Source organism: Hypanus sabinus, chromosome 27 (genome assembly GCF_030144855.1).
Source record: "Hypanus sabinus isolate sHypSab1 chromosome 27, sHypSab1.hap1, whole genome shotgun sequence".
NCBI lineage: Eukaryota > Metazoa > Chordata > Chondrichthyes > Myliobatiformes > Dasyatidae > Hypanus > Hypanus sabinus.
In genome coordinates, this window is record NC_082732.1 from 37,687,107 (window position 1) to 37,709,473 (window position 22,367).

Below are 22,367 nucleotides of genomic sequence, written 5' to 3' on the forward strand. Positions count from 1 at the left end.
TTCACTCTCTAATGCTATAGTGCCATGCTTCAGCCTGAATTAACAAATTGTCAATAGAGACTTTATTATTTTAAATCTGGTATCATCAAAAACTCTACCTTTTCCAGGACCTTGACATCCCTGTCAAGATATGGAGGCAGAATTTCAAGAAGAAACTCAGTTCCAAAGGCTAAATGTGCAACTACACTGGATAGATTGGAAATAAGCAATACAGACTGTATAACTTACTTCTTATTCTATGATTCCATGATGCTATTATATAGCCAAATACTGTGTACTACCACTCATCAAGCTGTGAATTACATTTATGGATAGTATTTTTCCAAGGTTAATTACATGCAAATACAGTCGTTATGAATTACATGCAAATATAATTATCTACATCTTTGATGCAGATCTATGGATTTACAAAACAGTCACATAACATAATTTATTGGTGTTCAGTTTGAGCTAAACACAGCAATGTTGGTTAAAAAAAGGTCTAAAGACTGAAGCCCTTATCACATAATTTATAAATAGCCTGTTATTCATGTATTTGATACTAGATCTTGGGCATTTTTCTTCATTTTTTAAGATTAGGCATTTGGCTGCAATGTTGTTCATGGTATATCAGAAATATTGCTATTATACAATGCAGGACACAATTTTTTCTAAGCTGCAGAACAGATTTAACCTGCTTTTGACAAGATGCCAACTTGATAATGGAGATGAAACGACTTTAAGAACAGTGGTATGAAGGATCTTTTGAGTTCAATCAAGTTATCTACCTTCCAGCATTTTGAATGCCAGTATCTCAAATAAACATTTACCCAGCAGACAAAGTGTTCAGAAGAGTGAAGTTAACAGATTTTTATTAAAGATTTCAAGCACCACCCAAAACCATGCACTGCTTTCACAAGCCACTGTTAACAGTTATGTCGGGTCCCCTCTTCCCTCCTCGCTCCTATGGTCAACTCTTCTCTCCTATCAGATTCCTTCTTCTTCGGCTCTTGAGCTTTCCTACCCATCTGGTTTCACCAATCACCTTTCAGCTAGCCATCTTCCCCTCTGCTCCCCCCCCCCCATCTTTTTATTCTGGCATAGTCCCTCTTCTTTCTCTGTCCTGAAGAAGGGTCTCAACCCGAAATGAATACTGTTGACTTATTTCCATAGATGCTGCCTGACTTGAGGAGCTCCTCCAGCACTTTGCGGACATTGCTTTGGATTTCTGGCATCTGCAGACTTTCTCATGTTTATAACATAAAGACACGCTTTTGGAATGTTTGCTGCAACTTCAACATCTAGGGAACTTCTAATCCAGAAATCCCCTGAGGACTTCACCTATGGTCGTTGAAAGCAATGCTAGTCTCTGTTACTGAACTACCAAGCAGAGTCACCAGGACTCGGAATGCACTTGGCCATAGGCAGTGTTAATCCATTTGGGAGTAAGGAGTTTTAAAAAATTCTAATCATGTTTTTCTAGTAATATTTGTGCATAATTTATGTTTTGCTAGTGAATCCTGATATGTGAAAGCAAGAAAGTAATACTGAGGCTTTATAAGGCACTGTTAAGGCCTCACTTGGAGTATTCTGTGCAGTTTTGAGTCCCTTATCTAAGAAAGGATGTGATGACGTTGGAGAGGGTTCAGAGAAGGTCCACGAGAATGATTCTGGGAATGAAAGGGTTACAATATGAGGACCAATTGATGACTCTGGGCCTTTTATACCCTGGAATACCCTGGAATTCAAAAGAATTGGGGGGGGGGTGGAATCTCATTGAAACCTATTGAATATTGAAAGGTCTTGATAGAATAGATGTGGAGAGGATGTTTCCTATAGGGCACAGCCTCAGAATAGAGGGACATCCATTTAGAACAGAGATGAGAAGGAATTTCTTTAGCCAGAGAGTGGGGAACCTTTGGAAATTGTTGCCTCAGGTGGCTGCAGAGGCAAGTCATTGCGTATATTTAAGATTTTTGATTAGTCAGGGCATGAAGGTTATAGGGAGAAGGCAGGAAATTGGGGCTGAGAGGGAAATGGATAGCCAAGATGAACTCACCTACTCCTACTTATTATGTGGGTTTCCTCCAGGTGCTCTGGTTTCCTCCTACAGTCCAACGACATACCAGTTGGTAGGTTAATTGATCATTGAAATTGCTGAGTGGTTTTAGAGCTAAAATCGGTGGGTTGCTGGGCGTTGTGGCTTGTTAGGCTGGAAGGGCCTGTTCTGCACTGTATCCCTAAGTACATAAAAATTTGGCATGATGTTGCTGCAAGTACGTTTTCAAGTGATGGAATGGCAGAGCAAACTTGATGGGCTGAATGCCTTAATTCTACTCCTATGCCTTATGATCATATAAAGGAATAATAAATCAGCTATGATGAAATGGGAAGCAAACTTTCTAGGCTGAATGGCCTAATCTTGCTCCTATGACATATGGACTTATATGAGAAGTATTTGACTTTGATTTTGATTTGTTAGAGATCTTCCTGGGGTGGTGGGAGAACTGAGCAAGGACACAGAAAGAATTATTATTGCTGGAGAGAGGGGCAGGAAGGTGGGGTGGACTCCTCTATTACTGATAAAAAGTCATTGTCCTCCTCTGTACAAATGCCACCAAGAATTCCAATACTATATAAAGGAACCTGTGTAAACTCTCCTTTGCTCCCCCAGCCATCCTGTAACGTACATTAGCTAGGATCTCCATTCCATTTGTGGAAGTGGGCGCATATCACAAAATCTATTTTTGCCATTAGTACTCAAAGTTAATTCTTCAGGTATCACTTTTATCAACTTCAAGCAAGTTTGATTCATTATGATCAGAACCTAAGCATAAAACAGCATATGACCTTCAAACAATCAATTGAGGGCATTTCAAGAAAGCTTCCACCTAGACACTGTTTACCACCAAATAACCATCACAATTAATACTGCATTGCTACAATGTGCTTATCAATTAAGGTGCCCTATCCTTTTAATTTGTTAGTGCTATTGTTGCAGTTAACTGGGTGCTACAGTAGTGTAGTGGTTAACACGACACTATTACAACTCGGGGCGTCAGAGTTCAAAGTTCAACTCTGACATCCTCTCTGCGGAAGATTGCTTCTTCTTACTGTGTGCTTGTGGGTTTACTTCGGGCACTCCGGTTTCCTCCCACAGTCCTAAATGTAAACTGTCCTGTGATTAGGCTAGGGTTAAACTGGTGGTTACTTCGCCCATCAGAAGGCCTTGTTCCACGCGGAATCTCTAAATAGATAGATAGATAGATAGATAAATAAATAAATAAATAAATAAGGACTGAGGTCACTCTGAATGTAGGGGTTAGTTGGTATTAGGCACTGAGTTTTCAAATCCACTTCCTAATTTTAACTTCAAAATTTGTCCGTCATCAAGGACATGGGGCCATAGCAGAGACTGGTTAAGGGGAGATTTCAGACTAACATCCAGAAGCATTTCTTTACACAGCGAGCTGTGGACACACGGAACTAACTGCCTAATTGTGTAGTTGAGGGTAGTATCTTACAGACTTTCAAATCTAAACTTGATAGTTATTTCAACACATGAGGTGAATAGGAATCTGGTAAACTTTGTTGGGCCAAATGGTCAGTTCTTGTCAAAAATGTTCTAATGTTCTAATTATATTTACATTACACCAACACTCAGCAGTCCTCATCAAGACATCGTCAATGAAAGGGTAAGCATCTCTGAAGATCCCCTCCATCCATTTTTTATTCTAGCGTCTTCCCCTTTCCTTCTCAGAAGAAGGGTCTCAGCCCAAGAATCTCTATTGCCTAACCTGCTAAATTCCTCCAGCATTTTGTCTGGGTTACTTTGGATTTCCAGCATTGGCACACTTTCCTGTGTTTGTGAGTTAATTTTATCGATGTATTCAATGATTATTGATAAAATAAGTTATGATTCAAGATACCAAATGAAAGCGGAAGTTATTTTATAAAGTAGCAAAAACTGTTCAGTGTTAACAATGCAGACTTCTTTGTGCCTCCTGAAAAGTCTAGTGGACATTTTCCTCTCCTGCTAAGGAGAGAAGTACTATTAAAGACAGGCTAGTATGGGTAGATAATTAGTGGGAAGCAAAAGAGAGGAAGCAGAATGATCATCTGCAGGAGAGGAATGGCTTTGACCAACCTTTGAACAAATTTGGATGGCTGGTAAGAGAGGAAAGCGCGCAGGCAGCTAATATTTGAAATCCTATGCCTTTGGGAGGATGTTAAGGGAAGTGCACAGCTGTGGCTGATGCTGTAAATTATTACATTTCCCATGTTAAGAGTTGCCAGTGGTGCTCAAGAACCAATTATAAATTAACAACAGCAGAAACAAAAGATAATAATGAAGAAAGTGGTGGGTTATTTAGCCTTTACAGTTCTCTTTCATGTTTATAAATCCCTTTATGATCTCACTTTTCTCTACTCCTTCACCCTTTCAATCCACTGACACATTTGCACCCCAATTCTGACTTTTACGGCCAAACTGTCATTCAATCCTGCCATGGATGGTCCCAAGCTGGGCTTCAGAAGGAGGAGGATTCGGCATGGGCAAGCAATCCCATCCTCTAAAAGCCTACAACTACAGAAATGCCAACCAAAGCTCCAAAGGCTTCATCCCTGAGAGAGGAAGGATCTTTGCCCAGAACATGAACTATACAAGGGGACAACCTGAAAGACTGGACCAGGACAGAGGACTTGGATGAGCTGCTGTTGGTTGCCTATGCCCTGTTATGGATGATGGGATTAAACTAAGCTAAATCATAAAACCTCTACAATTCTTTCATTAACCTTTTTTTTATATAAGCTTGTTGTATTGTCTATCTGCCTTAAAGCTTTCCCCTATGGTCACCTGTCCTGATCTCTCCCTTAAGAAAATCACTAACAACTTTTCTTTGGTGACACTCTTGTGAAGCACGCTGGGTAGATTTGATCCATTAAGGATACTATCTTTATAGAAGTTGTTGATTAGAATAAGTATACCTATAATAAGTGTCAGAAGTAGCACTGGCAAGCAGGATTAAAATAAGTGCATGCCAATTTTATTAAAGGGTAGATGTTCCTCCTGCTTTTAGTCATACAGCTTAGCATTCAACTGCATACTAAATTGTCTGGGCAAGTTTGGTTCCATTATCTCATCAGGCAAATCAATCCAAACATTCATCATCCCTTGAACAAATACAATTTTCTCTGATCTATTTTAAATTTTCTTTGCAGTCATTTAAATAGAATATTCTCGTGGCTTGAAGAGTTTGCATTATCAACGTGCTTATACTTTACATAAAAAAGAATAGGTCCCAATGAGGTCTTGCTGTTTTTTTTTCTTCTTGACTGTGAATAACCTTCAATATTTCCTCATATTTCATCACTTACACTTGGGATTCTTTCCTTTCTGACTCCGGTAATGGTAGAAAAGAGGAACAAATGGAAGATTAACTTCATTTGACATTGAGGAAAATACAGCCTTTGATATTATACCACAGGGACATCAAAAGCGGAAGTGAATGGCCAATAACTGCAATTAGACACTTCATTTAGGAACAGCTCACTTTTCAACAGATTTCTTTTAGAAACTGTTTTAGAAATGTGGAATGTAAACCAGTATTCATGGTTCATTCTGGTGTGAAGCAGCAGCTACATTATGTGTGTTGACAGTCTCCTCCAGGCAGCACAGGGCACTGATTGGTTCCCTGCTCGAAAAAGCCCTCCCCACCAGTAAGCACATCTGCATGGAGTGTTGTTGCAGGAAAGCGATATCCTCCACCATCCAGGCCACGCTCTCACTGCTGTCATTGGTAAGGAGAAACAGGAGCCTCAGGCCACGCACCACCAGTTCAGGAACAGTTATTACCCTCGACTAACAAGTTCTTGAACCAGAGGAAGTAACTTCACTCAATTTCACTCACCCCAATACAGAACTGATTCCACAACCTATAGGTTCAATTACAAGAATTCTACAACTCATAAAACCATAAGACATAGGAGCAGAATTAGGCCATTTGGCCCATCAAGTCTGTTCCACCATTTCATCATAGCTGATCCAATTTTCCTCTCAGCCCGTCTCCTGCCTTCTCCCTATATTCCTTCATGCCCTGACCAATCAGGAATCTATTGACCTCTGCCTTAAATATACATAAAGACTTGGCCTCCACAAAGAATTCCACAGATTCACTGCTCTCTAGCAAAAGAAATACCTCATCTCTGTTCTACAAGGACACTCATCTGTTCTGAGGCTGTGTCCTCTGGTCTTAAGACTCTCCCACCATAGGAAACATCTTCTCCACATCCACTCTATCGAGGCCTTTCACCATTCATTAGGATTTAATCAGGTCACCACATTCTTCTGATTTCTAGTTAATACACACCCAGAGCCATCAGATGCTCTTTATATGACAAGCCATTCAATCTTGGAATCATTTTCATGAAACTCCTTTGAACCCTCTCCAGTTTCAGCACATTCTTTCTAGATAAGGGGTCCAAACCTGCTCACAATACTCCAAGTGAGGCCTTACCAATGCCTTATAAAGTTTCAACATTACATCCTTGCTTTTATATTCTAGTCTTCTTGAAATGAATGCTAACATTGCATTTGCTTTTCTCACTACAAACTCAACTTGCAAATTAACCTTTAGGGAATCCTGCACAAGGACTCCCAAGTCCCTTTGCGCTCAGGTTTTTTTTGTATTTTCTTTCCATTGAGAACATAGTTAACCCTTTCATTTCTTCTACCAAAATGCATGGCCATACATTTCCCGACACTGTATTCCATCTACCATTTCTTTTCCCATTCTCCTAATCTGTCCAAGTCCTTCCGTAGTATCTCTACTTCCTCAAAACTACCTGCCCCTCTATTTAACTTCATACCATCTGCAAACTTTGCAACAAAGCCATCAATTCCATCATCCAAATCACTGACATATCATCCAAAAACAATCGGTCCCAACACAGACCCCTGTGGAACACCACCAGTCACTGGCAGCTGGTCAGAAAAGGCTCCTTTTATTCCCACTCTTTGCCTCCTGCCAATCAGCCACTGCTTTATCCATTCTAGAATCTTTCCTATAATAGCATTGACTTGTAGCTTATTAAGCAGCCTCACATGGAGCACCTTGTGAAAGGCCTTTTAAAAATCCAAATACACATCATCAACCAATTTTCTTTTGTCTATCTTGCTTGTTATTGCTTCAAAGAATTCCAACAGATTTGTTGAGCAAGATTTTCCCTGGAGGAAACCATGCTGACTATGGCTTATTTCAATATGTGCCCCTAAGTACCCCGAGACCGCATCCTTAATAATCGACTCCAACATCTTCCAGCCATTGAGGTCAGACTAACGGGCCTGTTGTTTCCTTTCTTCTGCCTCTCTACCTTCTTGAAGAGTGGAGTGACATTTATAATTTTCAAACATTTGTAATTTGCAAATATTCCAGATTCTAGTGATTCTTGAAAGGTCATTACCAATGTCTTCAAAATCATGCTCTCTATATTTATTGCTTGCTTGCCTATTTATTTATCTATCTGTTTATTACTGTGTTTTTTTCTTTTTTTGTATTTGCAGTTTCTTGTCTTTAGCACACTGTTGTGTTCAAGATTGTTTATTATCATTCATCAGTACATAAGTGCAAAGGAGAACAAAATGATTGTTACTCCCTATCCAATGCATAAAGGCCGCTTGGCCCAACGAGTCTGCTCTGCCATTTCATCATGGCTGATTTATTACCCCTCTCAAAGCTCTTCTCCTCCTTTCTCCCCATAACTTTTCATACCCTGACTAATCAAGAATCTAATGACCTCTGCCTTAAATACACGCAATGACTTGGCCTCCACAACCACATATGGCAATGAATTCCACAAGTTCGCCACCCTCTGACAATAGACATTCCTCCTTATCTCTGTTCTAAATGGACATTCCTCTATTCTGAGGCTGTACCCTCTGGTCCTAAATTCTCCCACTTTAGGAAACATCCTCTCCACATCCACTCTTTCAATATTCAAAGAAAGGTTTCAATGAGATTTCTTCCCCCCCCCCCCCCCATTCTTCTAAATTCCAGCATGTATCCACAGCATCTTCTGGAACTATAATTCAGGAAGAATGAGTTTTATCTTTCTTGGTATGACATTTAACCATATACACCTGTTTGACACGGTAGCCTGAAATTTAAAGGCTCTTTTTCTTGAACGTTTTAGCAACTACATAGGCACTTTGAAATTAATACACAAGTATAAGCAACATGTTTTGATCCAAATTTGGCTTTGATAGTTCCAGGAAATTCTCTTCCACACGAATCACTGCTACTGTCCCTGACAATGTAACCTGAAGCCAGAGTTAGGGTGAACTCATTTATTATCTTACACTAAAGGCAAATGAAAATTCAAAAGTTTGAAACCTATAAGAAGCCGGGAGTGAACAACCACTCTGTCATGAAAAATTATTTTTACAAGCATAGAGCCTCATTCCCTCATTACAAAATGTACATTGTAATTTTTTTAAAAAGCATAAGCTTGTCTTGTGCTCATTTAAAGCTTCTCTCAATCGCATGTCTATGCACAATCTATATTTCATCTTCTCTAAATTGATTTTAATGTAATTCATATTTCCTTTATTTTATTTCCTGCTTTTCCATCTGTGAGTATTCTTCATTCTGGTTGGCTGATTAACTTCACCGTAGCTTTATTAACTGTGATCATCCTTCATTCTGAAAAGATAATCAACGTACCTTCTGCTTTTCCTGTTCAGATGCCTCTGATGCCAACGGAGGTCACCAATTTCAAACCAGTCATATGAGGAGGGCAATCAGTATTCGGAACCCACTGAAATATTTGACAGTGAATAGCAATAACTCCGAAACAAAATTGGCCAGGATTTTGACGAGTGCTTCTAAACAGAGATAACAGGGTAGCAGGCAGAAATAGCCCAGTTGACAGGAGAAATGAAACAGTAACATAAATGGAAGAATAGAGAGTGTATGCTGGAGTATAAACCCTGGTAAAACAAAAAATTCAGAATGAGGATGGGGGTTTCTAAATAGAGAATAAGAACTGTGAGTGAAAACCAATGGACTCTCTAAGAGAGTGCTTTTACTGTACATTCATAGAATGTGGGCATCTCTAACAAGACCAGCCCCAATTACCCTAGAAAAGAAGATAGTGAGCTGCCTTCTTGAGTTGTTGTGGTCTGGGAGATGCAAGCTTTCACCTAGGACTGTTGGGTAGGGAGTTCCAGATTTGACCCAGCAATGATATGTGTGAAGAAGTCTGTTTAGTGTACAGGCTACTGGATGAGTATCGGGTGACCAAGATCTAAATGAGAATTACAGTAACAGCAATGCTGAAATATAAAACAGAGGCAGGCAAGCAATTTGGACTACTGAATGGCTTCCATCACTAGAAAGATCATCAACTCAGCAAAACTATGTCAAAAATATTTGTAGCCTCAATATGTCTGGCCTTCCAGAAACTGGCAATGTACCCCAAACACGAGGAAATCTGCAGATGCTGGAAATTCAAACAACACGCACAAAATGCTGGTGGAAAGCAGCAGGCCAGGCAGCATTTATAAGGAGAAGCGCTGTCGACATTTCGGGCCGAGACCCTTCGTCAGGATAACTGAAAGGAAAGATAGTAAGAGATTTGAAAGTAGTGGGGGGAGGGGGAAATGCAAAACGACAGGAGAAGACTGGAGGGGGTGGGATGAAGCTAAGAGCTGGAAAGGTGATTGGTGAAAGTGATACAGAGCTGGAGAAGGGAAAGGATCATGGGACGGGAGGCCTCATGAGAAAGAAAGGGGAGGGGGGAGCACCAGAGGGAGATGGAGAACAGGCAAACAACTAAATATGTCAGGGATGGGGTAAAAAGGGGAGGAGGGGCATTAACAGAAGTTAGAGGCCAATGTTCATGCCATCAGGTTGGAGGCTACCCAGCTGGTATATAAGGTGTTGTTCCTCCAACCTGAGTTTGGATTCATTTTGACAGTACAGGAGGCCATGGATATACATATCAGAATTGGAATGGGATGTGGAATTAAAATGTGTGGCCACTGGGAGATCCTGCTTTCTCTGGCAGACCGAGCGTAGGTGTTCAGCGAAACGGTCTCCCAGTCTGCGTCGGGTCTCACCGATGTATAAAAGGCCACACCGGGAGCACCGGACACAGTATACCACACCAGCCGACTCACAGGTGAAGTGTCACCTCACCTGGAAACCCACAGTACCCCAAACACCAATTTTGCCAGGACACTAAGATAGCACAGCAGTTAGCATGGCGCTTTACGGCTCGGGGTGTCAGAGTTCAAACCCAGTGCCTCTGTATGTCCTCCCCAGGGAGCGTGTGGGATTCGTCCGGGTGCTTCGGTTTCCTCTCACAGCCCAAAGATGAGCCTTTTAGTAGATTAATTGGTCATTGGAAATTGGCCCATGATTAGGCAAGGGTTAAATCGGTGTTTGCTGGTGGCACGGCTCAAAGGGCCAGAAGGGCTTACTTGTGCTGTACCTCTAAATAAATTTTATAAATTAAAATTTCTCTTGAACAGACTGACATCTCTAATTCTTGATTTTACATGTAACTATGTAAAATTGCCTGAAGGATTGAGTGGGGAGAGGAGGCATCATTTTATATTTAGTGCAATCTCTAATCGTCTCCTAAACATGCATCATTCTGTTTTTATGTTTGGTCTCAAGAGCAGGTTTGCATGACAAAAGCATCATCAATGTCAACAGAAATCAGTAATCTCACCATGCATCTTATGCAGCTTGCAAACTTTGCTGGGCATGAATGCTGAAAAAGCTCAAATCAACGTTCATCATTTTGGAAAGTACTGCCCAAGCTCAGAGGCCGAGAGGGAAATGATTCACCATAAATTTCTGACAGTGTGCATTTTCTTAGCTTCTCCGCGACACCAACGAAAAGTTTGCAATGTAAGCTCAAGCTTGCCTTCAAAATCATGTTTACAGCCACAATGTGAATGTCACTTTAAAAGACTGACTGATCATTTTGACATTGATTGATCTACAGGACTATCAAATAAGCAACCTTCTCTGGATATGAACCAGATGGGAAACAGTACATACCTTTCTTTTTTAGGAAGGATTTTCTTGTTGCTAATGGACTTTGACGAACTCTTTGGTTTTGCAGAAACTTCACTGCAGTGGCAATCTATAGATAAGGAGAAATGCAGACACTCCACTTAGTAAAGGTAACTTCACTTTAACTAGCATATTATTACCAACCTTCATTATCAATCCAATCCAGTAAAGCAAACAAATGGACATCGTTCAAGGCAATTGTTATTCAAAGAAAATTTACTGAGTATGAAATTCTTACCAGAATATCTTCAACTATTAAATCAAAACACACAGAATCAATGGAATCACTCTAGTCTGGGGGTTCCCAACTTTTTTCTTATGCCATGGACCAATTCCATTAAACAAGAGGTCTGTGTCAACCCCAGGCTGGTAACCCCTACTCTAGAGAATGGAGGCTATTTAACACCATGTGCGACAAGAAGTTTGTCTGCAGGTGATACATTTGAGAAATTCACACCAGTGTAGAACTGAGACTATTCTGCAATCATTGGAATATGGGAGAACAAGGAGGAACCTTATAGAAATGTTTTAAATTATGAGGGGCATAAATAAGATGAAAGGTAAGAGTCTTTTCCCCAGGATCATAGAGTCCAAAACTAGGGGATACAGATTTAGAATCGGAGGGGAAAGATTCAAAAGGCAACTTTTTCCACACAGAAAGTGGTATGTGGAATGAGCTGCCAGAGTCGGTAGTTAAGACAGATACAATAGTATCACGTAAGAAGGACTGGATAGGTACATGGAAGGGCAGGACTTAGAAGGATAGGGGTCAAATGCAAGAAATTTGCACCAGCTAGGTAGATACTGTAGTTGGCATGGAGCCTGTATCCATGCTGCATTAATCCGTAACTCTGTCTAAAGCTCCAGCTCTTTCCACATAGCCTACTATTTTCCTCTCTTCCCAAATTATTCCATGTTCTTGTAGATCTAGTGATCCACAAAAATACTTCCATCAGTCCTGATAAAGGGACTCAGCCCAAGACATCAACTGTTTACTCTTTACCACATATGCTGTCTTCTCCAGCATTTTGCGTGTGTTGCCCTGTACAGTGAGAATTGTTTCCTCTGGAATTTTTACCAATGAGTAGTAGGGCCATTCATAACAGAAACGTAACAAACTAGGGTCTTTGTTCTACACACTGGGACAATCTTAGCTACAACCACCAAGGAGCTATCACAGTCAATTCATTGGATGCTGGATCATGGGTGTTATCGGTATTTAGTGATCCACAACAAACTTCTATAAGGATGCACCATCACCACCCATTTTCTCTTCACTACTCCCAGTGTGTTGTAGGGGAAAGAATTCTGGGGTTAATATTTAGTAAATAGAGATTTGGATCTGTTAATGTGGTAACAGGGAACCACAGAGGCATGAGATGTAGCAGCAATGACATTCAAGTTGCAGGAACTTCACTAATTATGTTATGTGCACCCATTGTTGTATTAGAAAGCTGGATTTACTGCTAGACCTGTGGATAATCATTACAAGTGAAAAGAATCTGGTCTGTTATGTAATTAAGTAATCCTGTAGCCACCATTCTGTTACCAAATTGTAGTCTTACTGGTAATCTTGCCAACTGAGAACGTAAAAGCTGTACCAAGTTCTTGCTCAGGTAGATGAGCGTTGGCTGGTCTCTTAGTGCATATTAGTTTTTAAATAGGTCACCTTGTTATTCAAATACAAACTTCGTGTGACCTTTCAGTTTGCTCCTTCACAATGTTAACTTTCAAAGCTGAATACGAGTATCAAGTTTGGACTGAGCTTTTATGTACTTCTTATTAAGTTATTCAAGCAAAATGCTGCCACTATTTACTGTTCAAGTCCAGCAACAAACTTATTAATTGACATTGATATGTCACACTTCCTTTGTTTGAATATGTTCTACATGAAGTCTCTCTTTTTGATATGATAACAGATCACAATTGTTCTTGTTTCCTTGACATCGGTTATTTCTCTTCAGAGAAACTTAAATTCCCTCTGTAACCTTTTCAGCACGGCAACTGGTGTCTGGGCACTCATATCTCTCCTATTCTCATTTAACTAAGACTTAGCATCACAGCCACCTTTATTAGCTTAACTCTTCTGATCCTTAATTTTTCCCCTGAAAACTCAAGCAGATCTGTGACAGTGTGCTTGATTTTAAGAAAAACAACACAATACATTCTTAATACATTTGAAACGCTGTCTTGTAGTATACGTGTTTTATTAATAAATAAAATGTACGAACTACAGCGTCTCAACAAGGCAGCACACATCCTTAAGGACGCCCATCACCCAGTACATGCCCTCTTCTCATTGGTACAGAAGCATGAAGGCACACTCAGTGATTCAGGAACTGCTTCTTCCCCTCTGCTATTTGATTTCTTAATGGACAGTGAACCCTTAAATATTACCTCACTACTTGTTTAACTATTTTATATATTTTTTCACTGCAATTCATAGCTTTTAAGATTGTCTTAATATTTCATGACATATGCTGGTGATATTAAACCTGATTCTGAATGATGACAACGGCAGCATAGAAACTAAGAATTGGTTAGCAAATGTGTAAAGGCCATTGTAACATTTGATTTACATTGTACAGTATAAAGAAAGGCTTTAACTGCAAACACAAGAGATTCCACAGATGCTGGAAATGCAGAGCAGCACACATAGAATGCTGCAGGAAGTGATGAAGGGTCTTGGCCTGAAATGTCAACTGTTTATTCCTTTCTATAGATGCTTCTTGATCTGTTAAGTTCCTCCAGAATTTTGTGTGTATTGCAATTAACTTGGCTAGACTTGTTCTTTAAGTTTTATATTACACAATTTAGGTCAAGTAACATAGAGATACCATTTAGGAAAAAAGTCACCTTTGTATTAAATGCATTACTCGTATTGACAAAATCATTACAGTAATATGTTCAATTCTGACACCTGTGGTCAGTAATTCAATTGTGAGATAATCAATAATCGGTTAAAATGCTTTGATCAACATTCTTTTAAAGTAGCTAATTTTTTTTAATGTGCCATGTTCTACTTTGAAAATCCTTAGTAAAAAGCAATACTCAAAATGAAAGATCCAGTTTAACTATTAAAACTGAAAAGGATGAGACATTGACCAGTGCCTTCAATTTACTTGCAATCAATAGGTTACACCACAACTGTGTTTCAGGAGCAAATTATTTCACCACAAGGCTTCTTCCACTGCCAAGTTGCTAATTAGAACTTATTATTCCTTGGTTGCATATTTTTCTCAGTCGCACATCTATACTCAATTGCCACTTTATTAGGTAAACCTGCTCATTCATGCAAATATCTAATCAGCCAATCATGTGGCAGCAGTCAATGCATAAAAACATGCAAACATGGTCAAGAGGCTCAGGCCATACATCAGAATGGGAAAGAAATGTGATCTAAGCAACTCTATGTGAAATGATTGTCATGTAGTTTTTTTTTTGATAAACAAATGACAAAGATGACAGAAAGGGTGGTTTAAATGCTTCAGAAACTGCTGATCTTCTTGGATTTTCAGGCACAATAATCTTTAAGAGTTTACAAAGAATAGTGCAAAAAGCAAAAAAAAAAACACCCAGTGAACTGCAATTCTGTGGGAAAACAATGCTTTGTTAATGAGAGGTCAGAGGACAATGACAAGACCAGTTCAAGCTGACAGGAAGGCAACAGTAACACAAATAACCATGTGTTACAACAGTGGTGTGCAGAAGAGCATCTCTGAACGTACAACACATTAAACCTTGAAGTGGATGGGCTACAGAAGCAGATGATCACAAACATACGTTCAGTGGCCATTTTATTAGGTGCAGGAGGTAATAAGTGTAAAATCCAATTTCTCCAAACTTCTTTCTCTCCCGCCCTATCCACTGGCTTGTCAAACACTCCATCCCATTTAATTGTCAGACAAGTTTGCAGTTTTACTAGTTGCAAAGACTGCAGAAACTGAAGGAAATTCTGTTCAATCACCTAACTCAAGAAAAATCTGATCAGATGCATTTAGCTCATAATTATTTCAACCACTCCTCAGATATGCGTGATAGTTTTCCACTGGTATTATAACACTCAGTTGCCACTTCATTAGCTGAAGGAGGTACTTTGGGGTCTTCTGCTGCTGTAGCCCATCTACTTCAAGGTTCAACGTGTTGTGCATTCAGAGATGCTCTTCTGTATGCCACTGTTGTAACACGTGGTTATTTGAGTTACTGACACTTTCCTGTCAGCTTGAACCAGTCCGGCCATTCTCCTCTGACACTCTCATTAAGAAGGCGTTTTCACCCACATAACTGCCATTTACTGGATTTTTTTTTAATATATACTTTAGAGACTGCTGTTCGTGAAAATCCCAACAGATCAGCAAATTCTGACGTACTCAAACTGCATCAAGTGGCACCAACAATCATTCTATGGTCAAAGTCAATTAGATCACATTTCTTCCCCAATCTGATGTTTGGTCTGAACAGTAACTGAGCCTCTTGACCATGTCTGCATGCTTTAATGCACTGAGATACTGCTACATGATTGGCTGATTAGATATTCACATTAACAAGCAGGTGGACGGGTATACCTGATAAAGAGGCCCACTCAGTGCACGTACACACAAAAGCAACTGACAAAGGTCTGCATCTCCTAAGTAACAGAGAGAAAAGGGAATAACAAAAAGATTTCATTTAAGTACCATGCTTGTAGTTTTAAAACAAGTTGAATTATAAGAGCCTGGAAAGTGACCAGAAAACCACTATAACAACACATACTAACAAAAACTCCAACAAAATCTTTTGTCTTTCACAGTGACATCATCTCATGCAATATGCAAATACTTGTAACACTTGCCTCTGATTGACTCAAATTTTCTTTTCATAAAACATCGTAAATTACAACCAAGTACACCACGTACAAAGCCATTAACAAATAGTAAATAATAATGAAGCCATCAGCCCTCAAGGTTACTGAATGGCTAACAACTTGGGGATAGAGAACTGCAGGCACTAATAATAAGATGACTAAGCAATTAAACTATTCTATTTACTTTGTTTGAACCAATCATCAGGGCAACATATAAGCTGTTAGAAACACCTCTAAAACCATTCTCTATGGAAGATGAAGTCCTGATGAAGGCTCTCGACCCAAAACATTGACCTTTTATTCCTTTCCGTAGATGCTGCCTGACCTGCTGAGTTCCCCCAGAATTTTGTGTGTGTGTAATTCTCTCCAAGAGTAGTTCCTACATTAGGACGTGCCAGTTTCCCTGGCTTATCGTCAGTAACCGGAGAACTTAAAATATCTAAAATTTCTACCGATATATACTGCTGTAGATATTACTTGATAAAATAAGAACAATCCAAGTAAAATTAAACTAGTGTCACATGTTCCTTTGGTTTCACACCACAAAGCAGATGGACAATAAAGGTAAAACAGATGTTTTTTGTATTATAAGCACATATCTATGTATTTATGGAGTACTGATATGAAAATCAATTTATTTATCAACCTGCAGTTGAAAAGAAAAATAGATTTTTCAGGATCTAATACAAAATAAACTGTATTCAACATCCCTGCACAATATCCTTTCATTAGAATAATTTTAATGACCATATTGCAGAAATACATACACAGATCTATAGAGGGAAGGAATTAGTTTGAGTGGTTAAAGCATTTTCTTATGGAATTTATTAAGTTATCTACATGGGAAAGGGCACATGCATCCCATCTCAAAGGGATTATTTTTTAAACTATTTCAAAATGAAACCTTACATTTTGCCCAAGTAGAAACATACAAGTACTTGGCTTTCTATCCTCAAAGAGTCAAAGTGCTCACTTTTCTAAACATAGTTTTGCTCAACATTAGCTAAACACAATTTAACCACCTGAGCTCCATCAAGAATTTTACCACAGGTAAAGAAAATTAATTAAATGATATTTCATTTTCATATACTCCTAAGCATATTGGTTATTAAATGCCGAAAGAGGTTCAATTAGCACACTTACTTTTAAAAATCATTTAGAAACATCAGACTTGCCCTGAGGGGAAAACTAACAGGTGGAACTTGAAGCTATAAAAGTAGCTTAAGCTTGATTATAAACATTATGGTTAGCAAACCCTGGTCAGAGTCAGTTTATTCTACTGAAAATAAAAGGTATTGACCTAAAGCATTACTGTTGTTCCCCTCTCCAGAGGCTGCCTGTTCCGCCATGCATTTCCAGTGTTTCTTGTTATTTTACGTTTTGGATGTTCAGCATTTATTATCAATTGCTGCTGTAATATACCGACAGTTTATTTGCCATGCCATTTTATAATTCATCAATATGATCTTTAGCTAAAACTAAGGTGGTTGGCTTAATCGGTATTTTATTCTCAGCAGTACCTCTAGTGTACATTCAGTTAAAAATGCTGAATGTTCATAAGTGTAATAGTGGTGCTCTAATTTTTGTTTTAATTTGAAGCTATGCACTGGGACAGGCACTTCAAAAATCTACAGGAGGTCTGGCTTCAGAGAAAACTATATAATCTAAACATACTAAAGGTGCTAAATGTGACCCTTTCTATGAAACTTACATTTCTATGAAACTACATACCTGAAGCACAAAAGTTACAAATTTGCTGGGCCGAGTGTATTTTAAAAGAGGGAGAGGGTACGACAACCTCAAATGTCCATCTGTTTGCAAATTAGCAACTAGACACACACAAAGACAAAAATGGTGAGCATTGTACGCCCTCTAGCTGAAGTTGAATTTCTTTTCAAAGGAAAACAAGCCAGGTGCTTTGAATCTACTGCAGTATCATGTTATCTCATGAAAGTGCCACTTTTTCCACTAATGGTAATACTGCAAGCCAATAAACCTGTATCACCTCAATCAATTATAACCTAATTCAGTTGTTTTTAGCTGCCTCTAGCCAAACTGCCTTAACATCTTACTTCCTCTACCCCTGTTCTATTAACCCATAAATGGCCACTTTGCTTTCACACTTTCCACAAACTATTTCTTTAAGCAGATGACATAGTGTTATCCAGTATCATTTGCTCATGCTCAGATGGAAAAAAACTAATTTGCTGCCACGTTCATTTTTTAATCAAATTACGCAAATTTACTTCTTGGTGTAGGCTTTATGCATTTGCATACTGTTCTTTAATCTTTAGCTCTAGACATGGGCTACAAGCTGCAGATCACAAACATACATTCAGTGGCCACTATTAGGTACAGGAGGCACCTAATAAAGAGACCACTGAGTGTACAAGCCTATTGAAAAATGTCCATTACAATAAAATAAATACAAGCCCGTAATGCCAAGAGGGCCATGAGAAAAATCTCACAAAATGTCATGTTTAAGTGGACCATAATGTAACAGTACCATGTACTGTCATAATTGTGGTGGCTCTCAGGGCTGCTGTACTTGACACAGGTGTGGCCCGTCCCCCCAGCTCCTTCAGCTCGGAAATCACCCGAGCCGTCTTCAGATTCATCTGGGGTCCCAAGATGGGGCCAGACGGGCCACCATGCATAAGTACCTGGACAATGGGGGCAAAAACATTCCCAATGTCACCCTCACCCTGATGGCCAGCTTCGTGTGTGGCTGCATCAGGTTGTGTGAGGATCCCAGGTACGTGGGCACCAAGTACCACTAGGTGGCCAGGTTCTACCTGTCGCCCTGGCTACGAAGGATGGGTCTGGCCCCACTACCGCGCAACACCCGTCAGCTGGTCGTTGCTGCCATACCTGTCCACCGCAGAAAAGTTCTTCCAGGTCAATGCCTTTGACCACAGGGCCATCAGGCAGTGGTCGGCACGTAATGTCCTGCAGGCACTGCAGGAAAAGGACGTGTAGAGGACTCTCTGATCTACGGGCTGTTCCCGGGGATGCACACGGAGACAAACATCAAATGCTGCTGGCAGATCATCAACTCGGTGAAAGATGATCTTTGGTCGGCCCAAAACTTGGTGGTCTACCAGCACATAGAGATATCCATGGGGGAATGCTGCCAACTGGCACATTCTCGGCTGCAGGAGTACATGCTGAGGGATGCACTGAAACGGTGCAGCCACCGCAAGAGCCTGGGGTGGGGGGGGGGGGGGAGAGAAAGACACCACAGTTTAGAGTTCTTCTCCCATGGGAGCTGAGGTGGGGGGGGAGTATACCCCTCAACATTGGAATGTAAATATGAAACAACAGTGCCACGTGGGTCTGAAAGTGTGGAAATGTAAAGACCGTAATGGAAGCATTTGTAAAGGATTGAGAGACATTGAATGGTTTATTGTACATAATTTTATTTTTGAATAAAGTTTATTTTGTTTAATAAAAAAATTGTTTGCATACTTAAAGCAATAGGGCATTCTGGTGTAAGAGCTGACATTATGAAGACTTCTTGCTTCTTTGACAGCTAGTAAAATGCATCCTTGCTTTGCAGCATTGAGGCATAGCACACAACAGCACAGAAACAAGCCTTTTGGCCCATCTAGTCCACACCGAGGTATTTTGTCTAGTCCCACTGGCCCATTCTTTCAACTTTGAAATTATTGTATAAATGAAAGCTACATCTGGATCCAAAGCCCAACTTCATACTGAAGCAACAATCTTAAAAATTGAATTTAAATTTCAAGTTCAAGTTTATAGTCATGTAATCATTTTCATGTATACTGCCAAATGAAAAAATGCTCCTCCAGAACATGGTACACAACACAGTACATATAATTCACACACAACACAAAGTATTACCACAAATAACACTGACAAGGTGCATTTACAACACAAGTTAAAAAGTAAACAGTATAACACTACTGGTGCTTCAGACACAATTTGACCTGCGTGGTGGCAGGGAGTTCAGTAGTCTCACACAGCCTGGAGGAAGAAGCTGTTTCCCATCCTAACAGTCCTTGTCCTAATGCTATGGTACTTCCTGCCTGATGGTAAGGGATCAAAGAGATCGTTGGAAGGATGGGAGGAATTTCAATCCTTGTTCAACTAATAACCCATTTAAGTCACTGAATACTGATTGAAAAATACAGAGTTTTCTTAATGTAAAGGTGAAGAGCCTTCACATTAATTAAAAATCTGTAATATGATTTACATAACTTTCAATGCAATACACAAGGTGCTTCCATTGTAAAGCTGATTGGGACAAAAACTTTACGGATTTTGGCATCTTTCCCCCTTCCTGCCCATTCAGTTCCATAGACGCTGCCTGACCTACTGAGTTCCTCTAGTATGTACCAATTATTTGAAACAAAACTACCTTTCTCAACTTTTCATACAGATGGTATTTTGCAGCATGGAAATAATGACAGAATACAATGGAACGACAGCAGGTCTATCAAAGAGCACAATATGTTAAAGAAAAAAATCTATTTCTCCTATCTCACCAGCATATGATGTAGTTAAAGTTTATATTTTACTCTTCGCTTCCTGAGCAAATTCCAGGAACGATTATGAGTGTTTATGTAGTAAATAAAGAGGTTGAGAAAGCTTCCAGTGCCAAAAGTATGAAGATCGAACACAACTGGGCATTCTTTACTCAACACACACAAAATACTGGTGGAACGCAGCAGGCCAGGCAGCATCTATAGGGAGAAGCACTGTCAACGTTTTGGCCCGAGACCTTTCGTCAGGACATTCTTTACATTCACTTTTCCCATAATCTCCCGAATAAGAAACTCCTAATGGATGAAGCCAACTTGTTAATAACTGAATGATCAAAGAATAAAACAAGCAATGAATGGAAGCTTTGATTACATTTATTTATTTCATTCATTGATATATAGCGTGGAGTAGGCCCTTCCAGTCCTTCGAGCCACGCCACCCAGTAAACCCTCAATTTAAACTGAGCCTAATCATGGTACAATTTACAATGACCAATTAACCTACCAATCGGTAAGTCTTTGGACTGCTGGAGGAAACCAGTGCAGCCTGAGGAAACCCATGCAGTCATGGGGAGAACATACAGATTCCTTGCAGACTGCAGCAGGAATTGAACCTGGGTCACATGTACTGTAAAGCATTGTGTTAACCACTATGCTATCCTTTATACATACTTGATAGAACAAAAATACTTATTTATTATTAAATATAATTAAAGATGGAATGTAAAGAATATACACTTTAGAAAAACCTCTTGAAAGGATTCACTAAAGAGACATCTGTCACATGAACAGACTGATGAGGCCTTACAGCAGATTATAGGGAAGTTTAAATAGAGGTTTACATGAAAAATTTTGGTAAAATCAGTGAGAAATAACAAAGAAGAGATTAGCTTTATTTATTACATGTACAGTGAAGCAAACTGTGAAATGTACAAATGCGCAATGACCAACACAGTCTGAAAATGTGCTGGGCAGTCCCAAGTGTTGCCATGTTTCTAGCACCAATATAGCATGTCCACAACCAACTAACCCTAACCTGCCTGTCTTTGGAAAATGAGAGGAAACCAGAGTACCCAGAAAAGACTCACATCATCACAAGAAGTATGTACAAACTCCTTATAGACAGCAAAGGGTCACTAATAATGTGTTATGCTAGTAGTGGGAAGACAAGAGATATTACTTCAGCCAATGAATTAACATGGAATAGAACTCAGACAAGTGGTGCTGGACACAGATTCCATTGTAACATTCAAAAGGGAAATGGATGTATATTTGAAACAGAAAACATCACAGGGCTATTTTTGGGTGGGGATGAAATCAAGAGTGGCACTAATTGGAATGCCTTGCATTAGCACAATAAGCCAAAGAGGCTCCTTCTGTTCAACCATAAAGCAAATCTAAGTTTAACACTGGAAGTTCTTCAATCAAAGCAAGAGTACGAGCCAAAATCTGCAAGTTAAAACTTATGCAACGTTTTTGAAATAGCATAGTCTTCAAGTTTGTTCAATGTTGTAATAACCCTAATAACCAATTACAGTATTTCAGCTTTTAAAAATTATTTATTTCGAGATACAGAACGGTAACAGGTCCTTCTGGCCCATTGAGCCTGTGCTGCCTAATTACACCCATGTGATCTAATAACCTACTAACCGGTATGTCTTTGGACTGCATGGGGAGGAAACCCATGCTGTCATGGGGAGAATGTACAACCTTCTTGCAGACAGTGGTGGGAATTGAACCCTGTCGCAGGTCTGTACAGCATTACACTAACAGCTATGCCACCATGCCACCCTGGTCCTCCAGTTGATTTTGATTGTATCTTTGAGTTACAGCATGGATGTTTAAAAACATGACATCAATGGCATTTCCAAAGCTGCAGGCTGCTTGGTTAATTCATTAATCAAAAAAAAAATCACTTTAGCTGCTATTACATAGCCACTTCAAGTAGAAAGA

General features: G+C 39.6%; 1 protein-coding gene across 2 annotated transcripts in view; it reads right to left on the reverse strand.

Annotated features, from left to right (window-relative positions):
- Positions 1 to 22,367, reverse strand: part of pex14 (peroxisomal biogenesis factor 14) — a 335,420-nt gene that overhangs the window by 168,374 nt on the left and 144,679 nt on the right. For both annotated transcript variants that reach the window (XM_059952238.1, XM_059952239.1), the window contains one exon: positions 11,049 to 11,133. In XM_059952238.1, the coding sequence (XP_059808221.1) occupies positions 11,049 to 11,133 (85 nt within the window). The remainder of the gene's footprint in view (positions 1 to 11,048; positions 11,134 to 22,367) is intronic.